Source organism: Leuciscus leuciscus, assembly GCF_965113295.1.
Source record: "Leuciscus leuciscus genome assembly, chromosome: 6".
NCBI classification, from domain to species: domain Eukaryota; kingdom Metazoa; phylum Chordata; class Actinopteri; order Cypriniformes; family Leuciscidae; genus Leuciscus; species Leuciscus leuciscus.
Genome location: NC_138730.1, coordinates 33492046 through 33510241, shown reverse-complemented (window position 1 = coordinate 33510241; position 18196 = coordinate 33492046). Strand labels below are relative to the sequence as shown.

The following is an 18196-nucleotide window of genomic DNA, read 5'->3' as shown; positions in this document are numbered from 1 at the left end:
ATCATTACATATATATTAAAAACTATAATAGCTTGTGTGAAATATATTATAAAACCCGAAATGCTTGTGACATTTTTCAATAAAGCAATGCAAACTGCTTGTGTTCTATATTTTTATTGCAATGAAAGGATACAGATAGTTTTTGACAGACACTTCAATTATTCTCCATATACTGCAAAAAGACAATCCTCAACATTGATCCAAATACGTACAATTAGTTAGTTGAAGATGCTGGCCACATAAAAAAGATGAGATTTAAATTTTGTATAAATGATATAACTACATTTTTACATGACAGTCACCTAATGTCAAATGAAACTTCCTGCAAAAAACAAACAAAACTGGGATGTCAGCATCTTTCTCTCTCATAAAGACAACGGGACAGAAAAAAGGTGAGTGAAGTTACATATAAAATAAAAACATGTCTTTAGTTACACGTTGTGTCATGCCCAGTCTATCCAGGTCTTCAAAGTCAATGACAGAATATTGAAAACATACATAGTATTTCTACAGGAACACTAAGTGTGACCCCTCTGGGGTTTTGACTGACAAGATCATCTACTTACAGACGTGATTAAAGATTCATACATTTGATGAAGAGAAAGAGAGAGGCGTTCTCTCAGGCACGAGGGCTTTCCCTGCTCCTCGTCAACTTGAGATGACCATGAATTTTGAGAGATGCGTTTAACAATGGTTTTTATTTATTTTTTTATATAGGAAAAACACCTTTTCAGCATCTTGTCTTGTGCGCTTTCGTCAACCAGTAGAACTCAGATGTTTGCTGCATTCTTTCTGAAGTCTTCAGCATTGAAAACAATTGGTGGTTTTAGTATTAGTACAAAATGCAGTGAAACGAAAAACCTGTGTGTCTGACATTATAAAATAGAGTACAGTTCATGCTGAACCTGAACTGCTGGCATGAACATCTCTGATAGATTTATAGAATCCATATATAAATGATACATTTGTATTTTATCTCTTAAATATCATCCTCAGTATGAGTCAAAGAAACAGCTAATGTAAAATAATACTCTAGCCAATTAGTTAGCAACCCTACGGAAAGATAGCATTGGACCTTGGCCCTGTTAAAATGCAAACTAACAAACTATTTTGGACCACAAGCTGCTCGGGGATGTACGATTTGTCAACCTCGGACTTTGAACACCAGATGGGAGAATCGGAGGCTATGATGCACAGATGTGATTGGCTCTAGAGGACATATACGAGCTACGGCATGACATGTTTGAACTCCTTATCTGTAAGTTGGTCATCATTTAAATGTACATGAAAAAAAGCATCAATATCCCGCATCATTTGGCACGAATGTGGATGTAGTTTCCCCCTTTTGAATGCAGACATAAGACTCAAATGAAGTTTGGTTTTAAATAACTGCCCACCAGTCAAGGATACTGCTCCAATTTATTAACCCTTCCGTTTTCACTAACAAGAACTATTTCTCGTTAGGGTCACAAAACGTGATTGCAGAAATGCATGTGGCAGATTAACCGTGTCAATTGCACAAAAATATAGCTCTCGTCCCAAACCTAGCAAGATCTCCCAGAGTTCCTCAAAGAAATGTCACAGGTCGAGTGCCATTGACATTTATGACTGAAACCTAAGACAGATATCTAAGACAAAATATGTTGGTCCGTCCAAATTATCCAATGTATCTAAAAGGAAAGAACAAAAAAAACCCCTTCAACTTCAGATTTGAATCTTTCAGACTATATTGGAGAGCGAACATTCATATGTGGGTTAAAAAAACCAAAAAAACATTGTGAAAGTTGACCGATTCAGTCCTTAACACTACCAACATGTTTATACAACAAAACGCTTGACATTAGATAAAGTTAACATGGAAAAAGAGAAAAATCAAGGAACCAGAGAAACATGGGGCTCGGGGAGACTTGCATTGTTGCATCCACAGTGGGGAAAGCATTTTCAGGGAAACCAAACAGCCTTTGCGATATTTCCATTGTCATTGTAGTCGTTTCCTGCTCTCGTTTATCCTTTAAGCCTGTCTGTTTTCACAGAGGAAGATCTCAGCCTGTACAGAAATGGGAAACATCTTCTGAACTTGACAGAAGAACGTCAGCAGGTCCACGTGGAGCATGGGAGTATGTGTGTGTGGTGTGAGGAAAACGTTTAAGTCTGAACAGTCAAGGGCTTTGTCTCACTTTGCTCTTCTTCGTCACCTTCCTCCTCATCCTCATCCTCCTCCTCCTCTTCTGTGTGCTGCTCCAGCTCTTCTCTGGTGATCATTTCAAAGTCGTTGCCGTTGCTGTGTTGCGAGCCCTCGTCCTCTCGCCTGTCACTGTCTGTGTCTGACTGACGCTCTGCGCCCGCTTCCCCGCTCGCCTCCATTTCTTTATTCTCGTCTTCATCCTCTTCCTCCTCGCCGTCTTTCTTCTCGCTGTCTGACTTATCCTCGCTGTCTGATTTCTGCGCTTTGCTGGAATCCGAGCCCTTGTCAGATTTATCGCTGCTGGATTTCTTGGAGCTGGAGCGGGGACCCTTGTAATCGTGCGTATAGAGGGGCCGGAAAGAGTCGATAAAGCCCACGTCGGCTGTCAAGTTCGGTAGGAACCAGAAGTGATGGCGGCCGCCGGTCACCAGCCAGATGAGCAGGAACAAGATGCAACGAGCTGAACGAAAGGGAAAAAAAGGAGTAAGAGGATGAGAAAAGATGGAACATATCATTTGAAACTGGTAGACGATATCAAATTACAACTAGAATGTAAAGTCTTGAGGTCGTACCAACAGCCAGTAGTAGTATGCTGGCGACGAAGCATCCTGCTGCCACGCTCAGGTAATACACACCAACCCTCATCTCAGCAGGCCACAGAGGGAACAGAGTGGCTGCGATGACGGCAATGACTGCAAACACACACAACGCTCTGAATCAGGACTGGAGCCAGTCAAACGACAGATACTGTAGCAGAAGAGATCCTACCTAGAATCAATCCCATGGCAAAGGTTTTAAAGTGGACTGGATCGTAAATCCAGAAATAAACCTGTAGGGAAGACAAATGTTTGAACTTTTTCATTAGGAAAAAAAAAGACGAAGAATCTATAACAGAATATTTTCATTTTATCACAACACAATAACAATAACCAGCCAGCCTGAATATTATATTATTACTTTACACCAGGGGTTTTCAAACTGGGGGCCGCCAGGGGGGCCGCAGCAAGTTGGAAAAAAAAATTGTTAATATGAGTATTGTTATAAAATAACATTTTAATAATTTGTTGCATAGCCTATCTGAACATTATACTTTTAATGCTTATCTTTTAGAGATGAACTGATTGATCAGCTGGTGACCAGAATTGGCCGATTTTCACGTGATTTTCAGTCTGACATAATGGCGATTCAAATGCACTCGGGCGCCGCATGATTAACATCGCGCAACATCAGCATCACACGTGCACACAGAACGCACATGTAGGAAACCTTGTGAATTACGGCCGTTTCAGACCACGAGCGTCGCGTGAGTAGCGCGAATTTTTTTCGGCGTGCATGTTCAGTGAGTGCATTCACACCGCGAGCAGGAGCACCGCGTGAGCGTCAAGCAGGAGCGTCGCGTGCTGTGAGCAGTAGTGAAGCGGAGGGTTTCGGCGCCGAGTCTATTTTTGCTGCGCTGCTCACGCTCAGTTAAAGTGAAAGCACACTTTTGATGGACAAAATAAATATGATTTCACACAAAAAGTACCAAAAATGCACATAATTTGCATGTATAGTGTGTTTTAACAAGAACTTCAGTAGGCTTCAAGAAAATGAAGACTCAAAAATATTTATAGAAAATGTACCCATTTAAACTTGTTTTTATTAATCAGTTTGGATAAAAGTGGTGTTTTATAAAAAATATATATATAGAAAATAAATATTTGTGTGTGCTGTAAAGTGGTTAGAAAAAATTGACAATGACAAATCGGAATTGGCCTTGAAAATTGTAATAGGTTCATCTCTATAATCTTTCTGATTGGCTGGTATCAAACACCATCACATAATCTGATGTTCACCTAGATGTTTTATTTATTTATTTCTACATTTGCCATAGTATTGTTGATGGGTTCAATAACACATCCTGCAAAAGGGGGGCCTTGGCCAGAACCTAGTGGTATTTGGGGGGCCTTGTCATGGAAAAGTTTGGGAACCCCTGCTTTACACAAGTCTATAATATAATACAATATAATATTCAGGTTGGCTGGGTTCCAAAAACAGTGTAAATTGAATTATATTATTTTAAATAATAACAACAGTAATAATATTAAGATGATAAGAAAGACTAATATATGAACAATGTTATTATTAAATATTAAGGTAAATAATTAAAATAATTATTATGCTACTAGTGTGGATATTGTTTATTAAAGCTCAAATTTAAAATGAATAAAAATGACAGGGGCACATAACAAAATTACTAACAAACTAAAATTAAAATGAAAACTGAAATTATAAAAAAAGCTAAAATAAACAATAAAAATAAATTATACCAAAATAACACTGTATACTAGCCCTGTGCAATATTTTATTGTTTTATTCCATAAAATAGTTAAATGTTGAAAAAAATCGTACTATATAAGGTAAGGTGTATTTTTCTTACACTGTAAGCGTTATTTCGATTCTCGATTCTGATTGGTCAATAGCTGTTTTATTCACGATAAGGCACGACTATGAGCTCTTCACCCAACGGTTCTGTGTATCACTGCGCAACAAACATATCTTTTTTCTTATTTGAAGAAAAACATAATTAGAAGGCAAAAAATTTTAAAGTACATTTTCAATTCATAGGCGGCATGACAGTAGATGAGTGGTTTGAGTAACAATTTGGAGAAGTGAACCGTCATGCTCCAGTGCTGAAATTATTATTACATGTATTATGTATTGTGTATTATAAGTACAAGTATTATGAGAGAGAGACCAAGCGAGTGTATTACCTGCATCTGATATACCATTCATTCTTCTAGTCAAGCTTATATCCCAAAAATAAGTTGCAATGACTGCTGAGTAGTGTTGTCAAAAGACCCGGTACTTCGGTACCAAGTCGGTACAAATTTTTTTTAAACGTCACGGTACCAGGTTTTCTCAAACCCGGTACTTGATGCGCGTGCATGCCCGAAGCGCGTGCAGTTGCGTCCTCTTCATAAAAGCGCTGATGGCGATCGGCGGTGCTGCTGCTGATGTGGTGCTGATGTTTTTGCGCGTGCAGATACGTTATTTCAAATGGCGCGCGGCAAGTGCGCTCATAATAGAAGCGGCGCGCTCGCTTTTCCATGTGCGTTCATGGATGTATAGCAACGACAGACGCCACGGGAGTACAAACGCTTGTGCGAACTGCGCTCTCCATGACGACGAGGAAGTGTGACATAGGCCTATTAATTGATTTCTAGCCCTTGCATTAGCTTTACTACTACATATATTTATGGAGATGAGAAATAAAAAGCCGTCATTAATATCAGTCCGTCAGAAAAGCAGTTATAGTCTTATTCTTGGCTGGATAACTCTTAGCAGGTTTAAAAAGCCCTTTTAAAGTTAAATATGAATACAGTTTTGGATTAAATAAAAGTATAGTCAAGTCAAATAAAACATTTTATCTCCTGTATAGTTTGGTAATGCTACAATAAGATACCATTCATTAACATCACTTAATGCGTTATCTAACATAACATTGAGTGAACAATATATTTTTACAACATTAATTAATGTTTGTGAATGTTATTTAATACAAAACACTTGATTGGTCATTCATTGTGCATTAAATAATGTTAACAGAAATAATGTTAACTTTTGATTTTAAAAATGTATTTTTAAATTAACCCCTAAAGGAGAATAATTGCGACAGTATATAACTATTGTTTTTTTTGTTAGGTCATTTTATCTAATGTTATCTAACAAATGGAATCTTATTGTAAAGTGTTTTTAATACTACAGTTTCCATCTTTGTGATATACACTTTAATATAATTATGTAAATTTAATCTAAATTAAGCTTTGGTACCGAAATTGGTACCGAGAACCGTGGATTTTCACTGGTATCGGTACCGAATACTGACATTTTGGTACCGTGACAACACTACTGCTGAGAAAAGCTATATCTTTGTCTTTTTCCTTTTAACAGTTAAGGGAATTCTCCATGACTAGTCCATGCATTTGTTGATTGTATCTTATAAGGTGTTGTTTAAAGTAAAAACAACATCCGTTTACAACCTTGTTCCAGGAACTTTCAATATACAAGTCTTTGCTACGGACTCTAATGACGGACCATCTAATGACGCAACAATGTAACTTTCACTGAAGTCGAAAAACCCAATCACTAACAGACCCTTTTTCAATACAAATTACGGCATATTATTTATATGAAATAAAATACTATTTATTGAACAATAATATTAAAATGAACAATAATATTAAAATGAACAATAATAGTCATTATAAAAGTATAAGAAGTATTTGTGAGGAAATAATATTCAGGATTATTTTATTCAGGATACTCCGTCTGGCGCGTGCAATGATGACGCAGTGAATAGTGACGATTCTCTCTGACCAATCAGCAGTCTGCCGTGTTTTCACGTCACATTTTAGTATCGCCTCAGCTCGCTTAGAACCTCGCCGGAGGTGGTACGAAAAAAAGTACCTGGAAGCAGGTACAGGTACAACTTTTACACAGTGGAAAACCAAACAGAGCCGAGGCAGGCTGGTACTGTGTAGTGGAAAAGCGCCATATGAGAACGGTTCCAAGTCTGTTTTTATTTGAGCTCCATGAAATGGCGTATTTTTTCCAGCGGAAGGAGGGCATTTAGGGATTTTACTTCATGAAAGTAGCATTGATACATATTTTTGGCTTTAATATTTGTATTGTGTGGTAAGCGTTTTATAACAGCAATAAGGTGCGACAGGCTGTGCTGTGAATAAGTAACGGCTGAAGGGCGTTGTTAGGAACGACAGGCATAAAGACAATTAAATTGTTAACTGCAAATGACAATTCATCGTCAAGCAAGATTTATATTTACAAGCTTCTGTTAGATATGACTTTCTGAATGCTACTCATCCTGACCTCACTGCCATCCAAGAACAGTTGGTCATCATGAGGTTCCAGCTTGAACTTCTTTTTCACATCCTTCTTCTTCTTTGGAGATCCTGGACTGTCATCCTAAACACACAGAAATAAGCCATCAAAATAAAGATTCATGACATGTAACAGCACTCATCCTCTCAGATGTTCTAGTCATACATTTTTTTCCTTCTTTGTGTCCGCAGCCTCAGAATCCTTCTTTTTGTCTTTGTCTTTTTTGCTCTTTTTCTCCTCTTCCTTGCCACTGTCACTTTTAGCCTTCTCTTTTTCCTTTTCTTTCTCTTTTTCCTTCTCTTTCTTTACATCCTTCTCTGGCTTCTTCTTCATCACTTTCAGGGCTCTGTGGAAAAACTGCTTCTTTAGGAGCCTGTGAATAGTAAGAAGAGTTAAAATTAGTGGTTGATTAGTATTTTTCAAAATACTAATTTTCAAATACAGATATAATGGGAGCAGAGTAGACTAATGGAGAAGTATCATAAAATAAAATAAAATGAGACGTACACAAAATTATGGAATTGAAGAATTTTACAAGACATTTGTAATTTAATTAAATAAAAGTTATTAAATTACAAGTCAAAAGTGGCAGTAAAGATTTCTATATTAAAACGGTCTTCCCACAACACAACAATGTTTTCAACATTGATAATAATAATAAATGTTTCGGTAACACTTACTTTTACAGTCTCTTTGTTACATATGTTACACGTACTTACCATAGTGATAACAGTAAATTATGCATAATTACATGCAACTAACCCTCAACCAAATCCTAATCCTACCCTAACCCTATAGTAAGTACATGTAGTTGCTTAATATTACTCAGTACTTAAATATATAATTACACTAACAATGACACCTTAAAATAAAGTGTAACCAATGTTTCTAATATGCCAACTCTGCATACTCTGATAATATTTCACAATATTACTGTTTTTACTGTATTTGTGATCAAATAAATGAAACCTTAGTGAACATAAGAGACTTATTTCATTTTTCTTTAGCTTCGATATCTCAACTAATTTCGATAAACAGCTTTGTAATATCAAATACTACAGAAAATTCACATTCGGCATCATAAAAAGAGAAAAAGACTAGGTTTACCTGTTGCAGTAGTCCACCACTGACTCTCTGGTTGTGAACAAAGCTTCCTCACCCTTCTTTGCTTTGGCCCACTTTGAATCCAGCAGACATTCGACTGCTTTAGAGGCTGATGAGCAGAAAACAAACATTTGGTTTAATGACAGCATCTGAAGCAAAAAATAAATGAAGTCCCCCTGGAGTAATAATTGTAATCAACAATAATTGTATCCCTTAAAACTCCTCTTTACAACCCAAATTGACATATTTAAAAGTATTTTCCTGTGAAAACAAATTCTTCATACCTTTAATTAGCTTGAATGTAACTCTACACCCTTGTGTCATTTAGTATATGCGGATCCATGAATTGTAAGAGTATCAACAGAAAAATATACCGGGATAACCTGGCTTCTCTTGAGACTCCACTGCTTCAAAGAAGTCATAGTTAATGATATGCTAAAGCCCACCCACACGTTGACGCGATTGGTTACAAGGTAGTTTGTGACATAAGAAACACCAGCGATTTCAAACAGTTTTTTTTTTTTTAGATCACTGCAGTTTTAAAGAAAAAATACTCAGCAATGGTGTTGACTTATGAATTTGCACATGGTTTGCCTTAAGGAATATTAAACAACATATAGACATAGAAAACAACATTTAAAATTTTTTTTTTTTTTTTTACCACAGGGGGTCTTTAAAAGAAGCCTTGATATAAACCCTATGCTGAGGGCACAGAAGAAAACAAGACCGGAATGAGTGCACTGACCGACAAAGTAATCCACTCGATGTCCCATCATGTTGGTGGATTTGGTGGGGCAGTTAAAGCGCAGGTACTTGGCCACCGCCTTCTCCTCCTTGGTAGGTTCATTGACCTCCTGAAAAAAAATTATAAAGATTGTAAAGATGATAAAACTGGTCTGCTGAAGATCTAAACAAGCATCCATCTGAATCTGCAATCAGATCACATTAACTATAATGCTATGCAGTCAGAACGTACAATATATAGGTAAATTCAGTACCATATTGGTTACCAGCTGAAATTTGTGAATCTTTTAAAGATAGATACTTTTATTTTTAAAAATTATTCAAAAAAGACAGTAAAGACATTTAAAATCGTACAAAAGATTTATATTTCAAATAAATGCTGCTTTTTTTTCCTTTTCCTTTTTCTATTCATTAAAGAATCCTGAAAAAAATGCATCACGGTTTCAACAACAACAACAACAACAAAAATATATTAACAACATTGATAAGAAAGATGTTTCTTGAGCAGCAAATCAACATATTAGAACGATTTCTGAAGGATCACGAGACACTGAAGTCTGGAGTAAAGATGCTTTGTCATCACAGAATCCTAAATTACATTTTAAAATAGAAAAAAGGATAAATCGTAATAATATTTCACAATATTTTTTCTTTATTTTGATCAAATAAATGCAGCCTTGGGAAGCATAATTTTTTTTTTAAAGAAATCTTACCGACCCCAAACTATTGAATGGTAGTGTATAATTGTAGGAAAAATTAACATGCATATTTTACACTAATAATTTAATAACACGGTTAAATGATATCTTCAGCAAATTGTTGTAATGCTGACATTACCTTCTGAAACTATTTGTTTTACTTTTTAATTACTTCAGACAAAATAGCATAGAATTGTAATACCGGCCGAAACTTCAAAAAAAAAAAAAATTTGTAATATGTGCATCCCTATTATATGTAGAGCATAATTCTGGACCAATGAGACTTGAGACACCATGGGAGTGGACCTAGATACTAAAAGACTCATAGATGTAAAAAAAAAAGACAAAAAGCTGGTTTGTTCCTTTGGCTACAGCCCTTAATTCCAGTGAAAAATGATATCAAGAGAATTTAGGATAACAGCAGTGCAGGAATCCAGCTAACCCTCTGAAAAAAGCTTTGAAATGAACCTCCTGCACTGCAGCAGGACCCTCGTCGATCATGGACTCAATGAATGTGAACTAATTAAAAGCCTCAGCTCACCACATACTGATGTGCTGTGCTCTGTAATCACGACTCCATTCAGACACACAGAGTACTCACTGACCTGCTTTATTAAGCCAAAGATCATTACTTGTGTGACCACTATACAAAAAAACTCCAGCCTATAGAGATATCATTCATTTGAGTAATGAATGACTATCAGGCATAACAACACTCATAAGCCTGAGGTTTCAGTATAGGCTCCACAATCCTTCAGTCATACTCTATTTGGTCAGAATGTCTCCTGCACGGCTCAGAGAAACATTCAATGAAGAGTGAAGACCATATAAACATGGTATTTTTGTCTGGGAGTTTCTGGCACGTTGCCTGATATTCCTTTGGATTTTGTAAAGTCAGCCAGCTAACTGTTTATGGATTATATTGTCTCACTCACCTTGGTAAATAATAACTGGTCTTGTTATCATTACGGTTTGGTGGTCTCTCAGTGAAAGCTGTACTACTTTAGACAGGCTGATGACTTCAGATAAACTGCTTGAAGGGATAATAACTCATTTCTTTCGTCCTAAACCTGTATTACTTTCTTCTGCGGAACACAAGATTATGTTTTGAATATGTCATTGTTGCAATTGACTTTCATTGTATTGACAAAAAAAAAAACATTTAAAAAAATATCTTCTTTTGTATTCCACAGAAAAAAAGAAAACCGTACAGACATGAGTAAATAAAAGATGATAGACTTTTCATTTTTGGGTGAACTTCCCTGTAACTCTTGATCTAATTGGCATCTTTACAGTGAAACACATTCAGTACTTGTTTTAGCTAGAAACTTTAAAATCTAAAGATTTGATTTAGGTTTCCTATTGATGTTATTAAGTAAATGTAATGCAGGATTTCTCATCTAGGCTATCACTCAGAGTGGAAATGTCATTTTAATTTACTTGGCCTTTACAGTGGCACTTTTATTCAGCAAGGACACGTTACGTTGATCAAAAATTACAGTAAAGAGATTTATAATGTTACAATACATTTCCGTTTCAAATGAATGCTGTTTTTTAAACTTTCTATTCATTAAAGAATCCTGAAAAAAAGTATCATGTTTTCAACTAATTTTAAACAGCACAACGGTTTTAAAATAATTATATTAAGAAGGGTTTCTTGAGCAGAAAATCAGCATCAGCATATGATCATGTGACACTGAAGACTGGAGTAATGATGCTGAAAATTCAGCTTTGCATCACAGGGATAAATTACATGTTTATGCACTGAAAGAAAACTGACCAGCAATGACAGTGGATTTCAACCTGTTGCATAAGAGCATAAACAAACACGCTGGAAGGATCATGAAGAGTGACTCTCTTATCAAGACAACACGTCATTACTCAAAACTCCACAGTTCTTTTACATAACACCATCTTTTTTCCAGGAACACACAGTGGCTGTCTCAAAGCCAAAGGAGTTACCAACCTAACAATGTTTTTTAGGGATGATAAACGCATTCTGACTATGACCAAAAATGATGTCTAAGTGGTAGCACACTAGGTTTTAAATCAGTGGCAGATCCACATAATATAGCATGATGGAGAATGGCCTTACAGGGATAATTCACCCAAAAATGTAAATCCTGTCAGCATTTTCTCACTTGTTTGAAATCTGTATATGCGTTTTCTCATGGAAAATGAGATATTAGGTCAAATGTTATGGAGAGTTCACTTTTAATGCAGTAAAAGGTGACTGAGGCACACAAGTCCTTGTGTACTCGACGCAGAAAGATAGTCAAATGAGATTGAAACAACATGAGGGCAAGTAGCAGCTAAATGATGACAGAAATTTTATTTTGGGTTGAAATGTCCGTTTAATTACACTGCAAATAAAAACAAATGTGGCGATTGTGCAATCGTTGTGAAGTTACGTATTATGGGCGAAATTTGGTCAAATTCGTGAAGCATCTGAGACAGCAGCTGGTTAATAATAAGAACAGCCTGCAAACCGAGCAGTCTGTGCCGAGCTAAGATGGCCAACTCCATCAGCTGTGCCACCAGACACATACTCTTCACAGGGGAGAGACGTTCAAATCAGGTCATGCTCACATCAAATACATCGAGTAAATGTATAAGTGTTTAGATACCTGCCAAGAGATACACTGCATTACCGAAGAAAGGCGCAAAAAGTGCGCCAACACTGATAAATAATCCACCTCCCATATATATATGAAAGCACTGCAAAAATAACGGATCATTGTACAACTGTATGTTATGTCGAATAAAACCCTAATTCGAGAAATGACACAATGCCAAGCAGAGGCCATCTAAGATTGAGCATCTGATAGCAAATATTACATGAATTTGGTACCTGAATTCGCTTCTTGTGTCTCCTGCGCTCCGCCATGATTTCTAACTTCTGGGTTCCCTTGACGTGGTCACGAACAGAGTGGGGAGGGAGATCTCGCGATATTTCGAATAGCCCGTGATCAGTTTCTTCTTCGCTTTGCAGATTGAAATCTGAAAGGGTGAATACTGCCATCTGAAGTGCAGGTGAGGCACACAAAGTGCGTCAGTGCATTGAAGTCCTTTTAAATATTGTTAATGCAACTGATGGAACGAAGCAAACTGCTTGATGAAAATCTCCACAATTTAACAACACTGAAACAGGTGCGTTTAGTTTGTCTGTCAGTCACAGTATTGTGTAATTCTAAGCCTGACAAATCCCACAATTTTGTTGTGAGAACTAGATGATAAAATATTATCTATCATAAAATTAACACATAATGTTCCTTAAATGTTTGACACCTTAGAAGAAACATTTTAACCAGGGTTGTTACTAGTTAACTAAACCTTAAATAAAATGACTGTTGTTAACAAAAAAAAAAAAAAGAAAAAAAGAAAAGAAACTATATATATATATAGTTAACAACAATCATTAAATAATTGTTATAAATTATACAATTAAAATACATTTATGTATTTATGTATTAGCTTGTTTTATTTAAGCTAGCTGCCGAGGCAACATTTCTCATTTTCATTTAGTTTAACTTGATGATAAATAAAACTAAAATAAAAAATTATAAAAACTGATGAAACAACAACAACAAAATGACTAAAACTTTAACTAAACTTAAAAAGAAAATGGAAAATATAGCCTACAAAATAAAACAAATATTTTAAAATATTATTAAAAACTGTATAGTATATCAGTTATCCTAAAATAACACAAAAATTTGGAACCAACAACACAGAGGGAAAAACAATAAATAAATCCACCATTTTCTTAAGTTTTTGCAAAAAATTATGTTGAATGCATTAATAAATCTTTCAACCATTCAGCTGTGTTAATCTAGGTGTTAAGCTATTGTAAGAATAACAATATTCTTTTATATATATATATATACATTTAAAAAAATATAAAACAATTTTAAAACAGCATTTGCTACAAACTAGCTAGCCCTATAGTGAGTAACAACTTAATTAAGGCTACATTGGATTTTGTTTATTTCTAGAAAATATAAAAAATCACAAGGGATTTATTCAGTCATATCAAAAATTATATATTTTCATTTGTTGAAAAAGAAAAGAATAGTATAGATTTTGTGCATTTCTTGTGTGGAAAATGCTGTATAAAAAAAAAAGAAAAAAAAAAAATTGACATACCAATTTAACCAAACAAAGATCAAAGGAATAATTATTTTTTATTTACTTCACAGCAAACAACACACAACAATAGAGAATAATTCAAGTTTGAAGTAAAAACCAAAATACAATTTTACAATAAAAAATAATAAGGACAAAATGTTTTAATTGATTTGCTAATTTATTACAAAATATACATAATATACTGTACGTAGAAAAACCCAACATTCAACAGTCTACTAAGTCTGTTGGAGCACATTTTGAACCTATTGTATTACACAGATCATTATATATTTGTGATTTAAAAATATATGTGATCAGTATATTCGCTATGTCAGTTTCTGTCTACCTTATGCATTAGGTGTCAAAACAGTAAAGGATTTTGAGGTGGAATAAAAAGAAGTCCAATAGTTGTGCTCTTTCAGGTGGTCTCACTCATCTGGGTCGGTGAAGGATTATCAGCCTCACTAACAGGCTCCGTAGATTTAAGAGCCTCTGTGTCTCTGGGGCTGCTGAGAAGCTCCACGCTGTTGCAGTTGAGGGGGGAGCTGATGTCTGATGATCTGTCCCCACTTTTCTCAGGTGGAGGCTGCAGGCCAGAGACAGGCAGGGGCAAGTTCATCATGTTGTAGAACATGCTACCCATCCGTCGGGACAACTAAAAAAAGAGTAGAATAACCTAATGAGTAAAAAGAGTTAGAGGTAATTCTTTAAAAATCTTTAACCTTTTGAAGATCAAGGACCCATTGGAGGATAGAAAGAACCCTTAAATACACCATGACATCAGAATTGACAATTCTTTTTGATGGAATATTGCAGTGTTTCTGCAATTAAAAAACTCTGTGCGACCTCATAATCTTTCATCAAAATAACTCCCTCTTGCGGTAACATCTCTTCTCTTCTCTGATGACGTTCACAGTCAACCTGTCACTCACATGAGATCGACCAATAGCAAACGACTACAAAATCAAGTCCCGCCCTACATTTTTTCTTGTTTGAGAAGCCTTTTTACTCAGATATATACAACAGGAAAGAAAAGATTATTGCAACTTCTGTTTGATTTTAAAATATATTTAATTTTCTTAATACTAACTTAATTTAATTTGAATGATTAACCTGCTTATTGGGATATTATATGTAGAGAATCTTGTCCTTTTAAAACATTGTAAATACCTGTGATCGTATCTTGAGCGCCGGCCCAAGCTTTAGCCTAAGTGTATCCAGGAGATGCTCCTCTGTAAGAAGAGGTAACGTCTCTCCGTCAATCATGTGGTCTTTGAATGTCTGAAGTGGATGACACACAAAAGAATAAGATTGAAAAACAGCTTTAAAATTATAATTACATTTTGTCATTTTACATTTCTATTACCTGTGCATATTCAGCGCAGCTTGGTATTTCACTAATAAAGTTGAAGACGTCATCAACTGTCCATTTGCGAATATCAGACATCTCTTCTCCATTAAGAAACATATTAGGAGGACCTAGTTGAAAACAAAACAAATTAATAGGTAGCATTGACTATAATGTGTCATCATCATCTTAATATTTCTTAAGAGAAATGTATATTGGCTCACAAAACATGCCCAACAAACAGCCAAACACCTGTGTTGTATTGTTGACTAGAACTATTAAAAATGTTTTCTTTAATTGATATAAAGCAAAAAATAAAATATAAATATTAGATGAAAAAACGAACTAAACTTTATTAAGAAACCCGAAAGTTCGAAATGTTGCATTTGGATAACTGAAATAAATAGTTAAAAAGATAAAGATGAAGTACTAAAATGGCTAAAACTAAATAAAACTAAATAAATAAAAAGCACGTAACAAAATTAAAACTTTATCTAAAATATAAGCTAATTTAAATTAAATTATAAAAACACACCAAGTGGTAGAAGTCCATTTCCTGGCACGGGGAGCATGTAGGGCATCCCTGTGAGAGGGCCGGCGGCAGATGGGTACAGAAACTTTTCTTGGAAAGCCGAGCAAGGGTTGGAAATGTCTTTTTCACTGGTGCCGACATTGCAGTTGTTGACTTCTGCACAACCCTCCTGTCCACTAATACATGCCTTGCGAATCCCTGGCTCTCCTTCCTTAAAACTTTTCCTACTGCTGGCTGAAGACAGCTCTGTTTCTACTTTGGTTTGGTGTGGTTTGCTGCTGGTGGCCTCACTGCTCATTTCACCTTTCCCATCAACTTCCTTCTCTTCCCCCGATGTGGCTCCTGGACTTTGCTCGATGTTCTTCTCTTCTGATTGGCCTTTAGGGAGAGTGATGTTGCTGTCTGAGCTCTTATGATTGGTGGTCCTCCTGCCTGTCCTGCGTCCTCGCTCCCTTTGCAGTGTGCTGATCTGTGGGTAAGGGCTTGACATGAGGAGACTGTTTGCATGCAGGTCTTCAAGTGTGGTGCGGTGGACGAATACATCATGACCATCTGGGAGTCGCTGGCGGCCCCTGAAGGCCATTGGATTGGGTTGGATGCCCTGGTACATCATGGGATTCTCCATACCAATAAGACCCTTTTGGTGGGCGTTCTCCAACTCTTTTTGATGCAGGATAGCATTCATCTCCATCCTCGTAAAAAAAAAAAAGAAAAAGAAAAAACGTATTTATTACATTTGTTAATAGCTTTGTATTGTATTCATATTTTTTACTCCAATATTGTTTTACATAGCAGGCAAATACACAGACATTTACCTGGCTATGTTCTGTTTGTGAATTAACTCTTGTCGCCTGGCAACCGTCTCCATGGTTTCAGTTGGAAGGAAGCTGTAACCTGGAAATTAATAAAATTAATAAAATTAGTTTGCTCAATGAGCTTCCCCTATTCTCTAAAATTAACCTGTATATTATTCCATTCCAACCTGTGCCAGGGAATCCCCTGCCTTGAATAACATTGGAGTTTTGGGGCAGAGGTGGGCCGAGGTGGGCACCCATGTGCATTTGTCTACCATCAGCTGATACCATCTCAGTGGGCTGCACCAGTTCTCTGCAGATAAAGAGGATTCCATCACCATTAAAGTCCAGCTTACATCTTGTTTGACTTTATTCTGCTATCTAATATATTTCTATTTTCTACATTGTGTTGCAATTCTATTACTGTAACATTTTATTCTTATGCATGTTCTATTTTTTCTGGATTTCCTGTTCTTTCTATTACCAAGCATGTCCTTCTGTCATACTGTGTGTGGGACACATTTTTTTTTACATTTTGATTTAAGTATGTACATTTCTAGTCTAGTTGAAACTGCATAGTTTATTCACTGAATTTTTTTCTTACTTTTTTAATCGATTTAATTTTGCACTAACTGCAATTTTATTTTCAATGTAAATATGAACTGCAGTACTATTATTGTACTTTACATTGCACACATGATTCTTGTACTGTAGTGAGTGTAACCGGTCCTACTCGACCAGCTCGGAGCAGGATTCGAACTGGGGGTCTCTGGCGTGGGAGGCGGGTGCGGTAACAAGGAAGCTAAAGACCTCAGCCCCTTGAGCGCCTCTTGAGACCAAAGGAAGTAAGATTTATAAGGTCTTACTGGCTTATGTCCGTTACACTCACCCCCCTAAACCACACTCACGTCTGGGTCACGGCACCAAATGTAACCGGTCCTACTCGACCCGCTCTGAGCGGGATTCGAACCAGAGTCTCTGGTGTGGGAGGCGAGCACGCTTACAAGGAAGCTAAAGACCTCTAGCGTCAGTTGTTAGAGCGCCTCTTGAGGCCAAGAGAATGAGGTTTACACACAGGTTTCTTACTGGCCTACATCCATTGCATGAGTACAGTAATAACTGAAATTGTCCATTAACAATTAAATCTCATTCTTAGTATTAGAGATTCTCTTTTACTGTCTTGCTAGTTTTAGAGTTCATTCTAACTGACCTCTCCATGAAGCGCGGATCAAACTGCGCAGGAACACCCTGCAGTCTCTGCTGCCCTTGAGCCAAGATCTGTGGAGCCATGGCCATCTGGTTCCTCATCATGAGCTCCTGCCTTTGCCGCAACTCTGTTTCACACGCAGGGTAAAGATGAAGGTGTCGGTAATAGTATTAGTTCTTTCCTAGCCATATTTTTTGTCAAGACTGTGATCAGCTCTAGATAACGTGTTTCATGGACAGTGCCACTTCCGTGATGAACTCTCACCTCCAGCAGACATTCCATTGATCAGTCGGTACCAGTGTTTCTCATCTAGGGCGCCTTGCTCTCCCAGCGCTGATATCTTCCTCAGCTGGTCACGTGGGGTCATGACACTGCTTCCTCCTTGAGTGTAACAAACATACACATTCTCTAATTAAAAAAATCTCTAATTAAAAAAAACACACTGCATTATAGGGACAAAAAAACAACAACAAAAAAACAACAGAAGTCAATGGGAAATGAAACCTTTTGGTTATCAACATTCTTCAAAATATCTTTTTTTGAGTTCAAAAGAAGTAAGAAATGCATACATGTTT

The 18196-nt window shown here is 36.5% G+C and overlaps 2 protein-coding genes across 2 annotated transcripts; both read right to left on the bottom strand.

The window, feature by feature from the left end:
* Positions 1 to 98: 98 nt before the first annotated feature.
* On the bottom strand, positions 99 to 12537 carry sec62 (SEC62 homolog, preprotein translocation factor). Its single transcript, XM_082171896.1, has 8 exons — positions 12464 to 12537; positions 8916 to 9024; positions 8174 to 8279; positions 7232 to 7439; positions 7055 to 7150; positions 2954 to 3014; positions 2758 to 2877; positions 99 to 2645 (listed from the first exon to the last, which is right to left on the bottom strand). Exons 1-8 carry the CDS (start codon positions 12497 to 12499, stop codon positions 2146 to 2148), a joined length of 1236 nt encoding a protein of 411 aa, XP_082028022.1. The 5' UTR covers positions 12500 to 12537; the 3' UTR covers positions 99 to 2145.
* Positions 12538 to 14158: 1621 nt separating this feature from the next.
* On the bottom strand, positions 14159 to 17988 carry samd7 (sterile alpha motif domain containing 7; the record flags this gene model as incomplete). The annotated part of the gene is made up of 8 exons (XM_082171806.1): positions 14159 to 14395; positions 14911 to 15021; positions 15107 to 15219; positions 15624 to 16312; positions 16436 to 16514; positions 16603 to 16727; positions 17625 to 17748; positions 17886 to 17988. The coding sequence occupies 8 exons, from the start codon at positions 17986 to 17988 to the stop codon at positions 14159 to 14161; spliced, it is 1581 nt and encodes a 526-aa protein (XP_082027932.1).
* Positions 17989 to 18196: the final 208 nt, after the last annotated feature.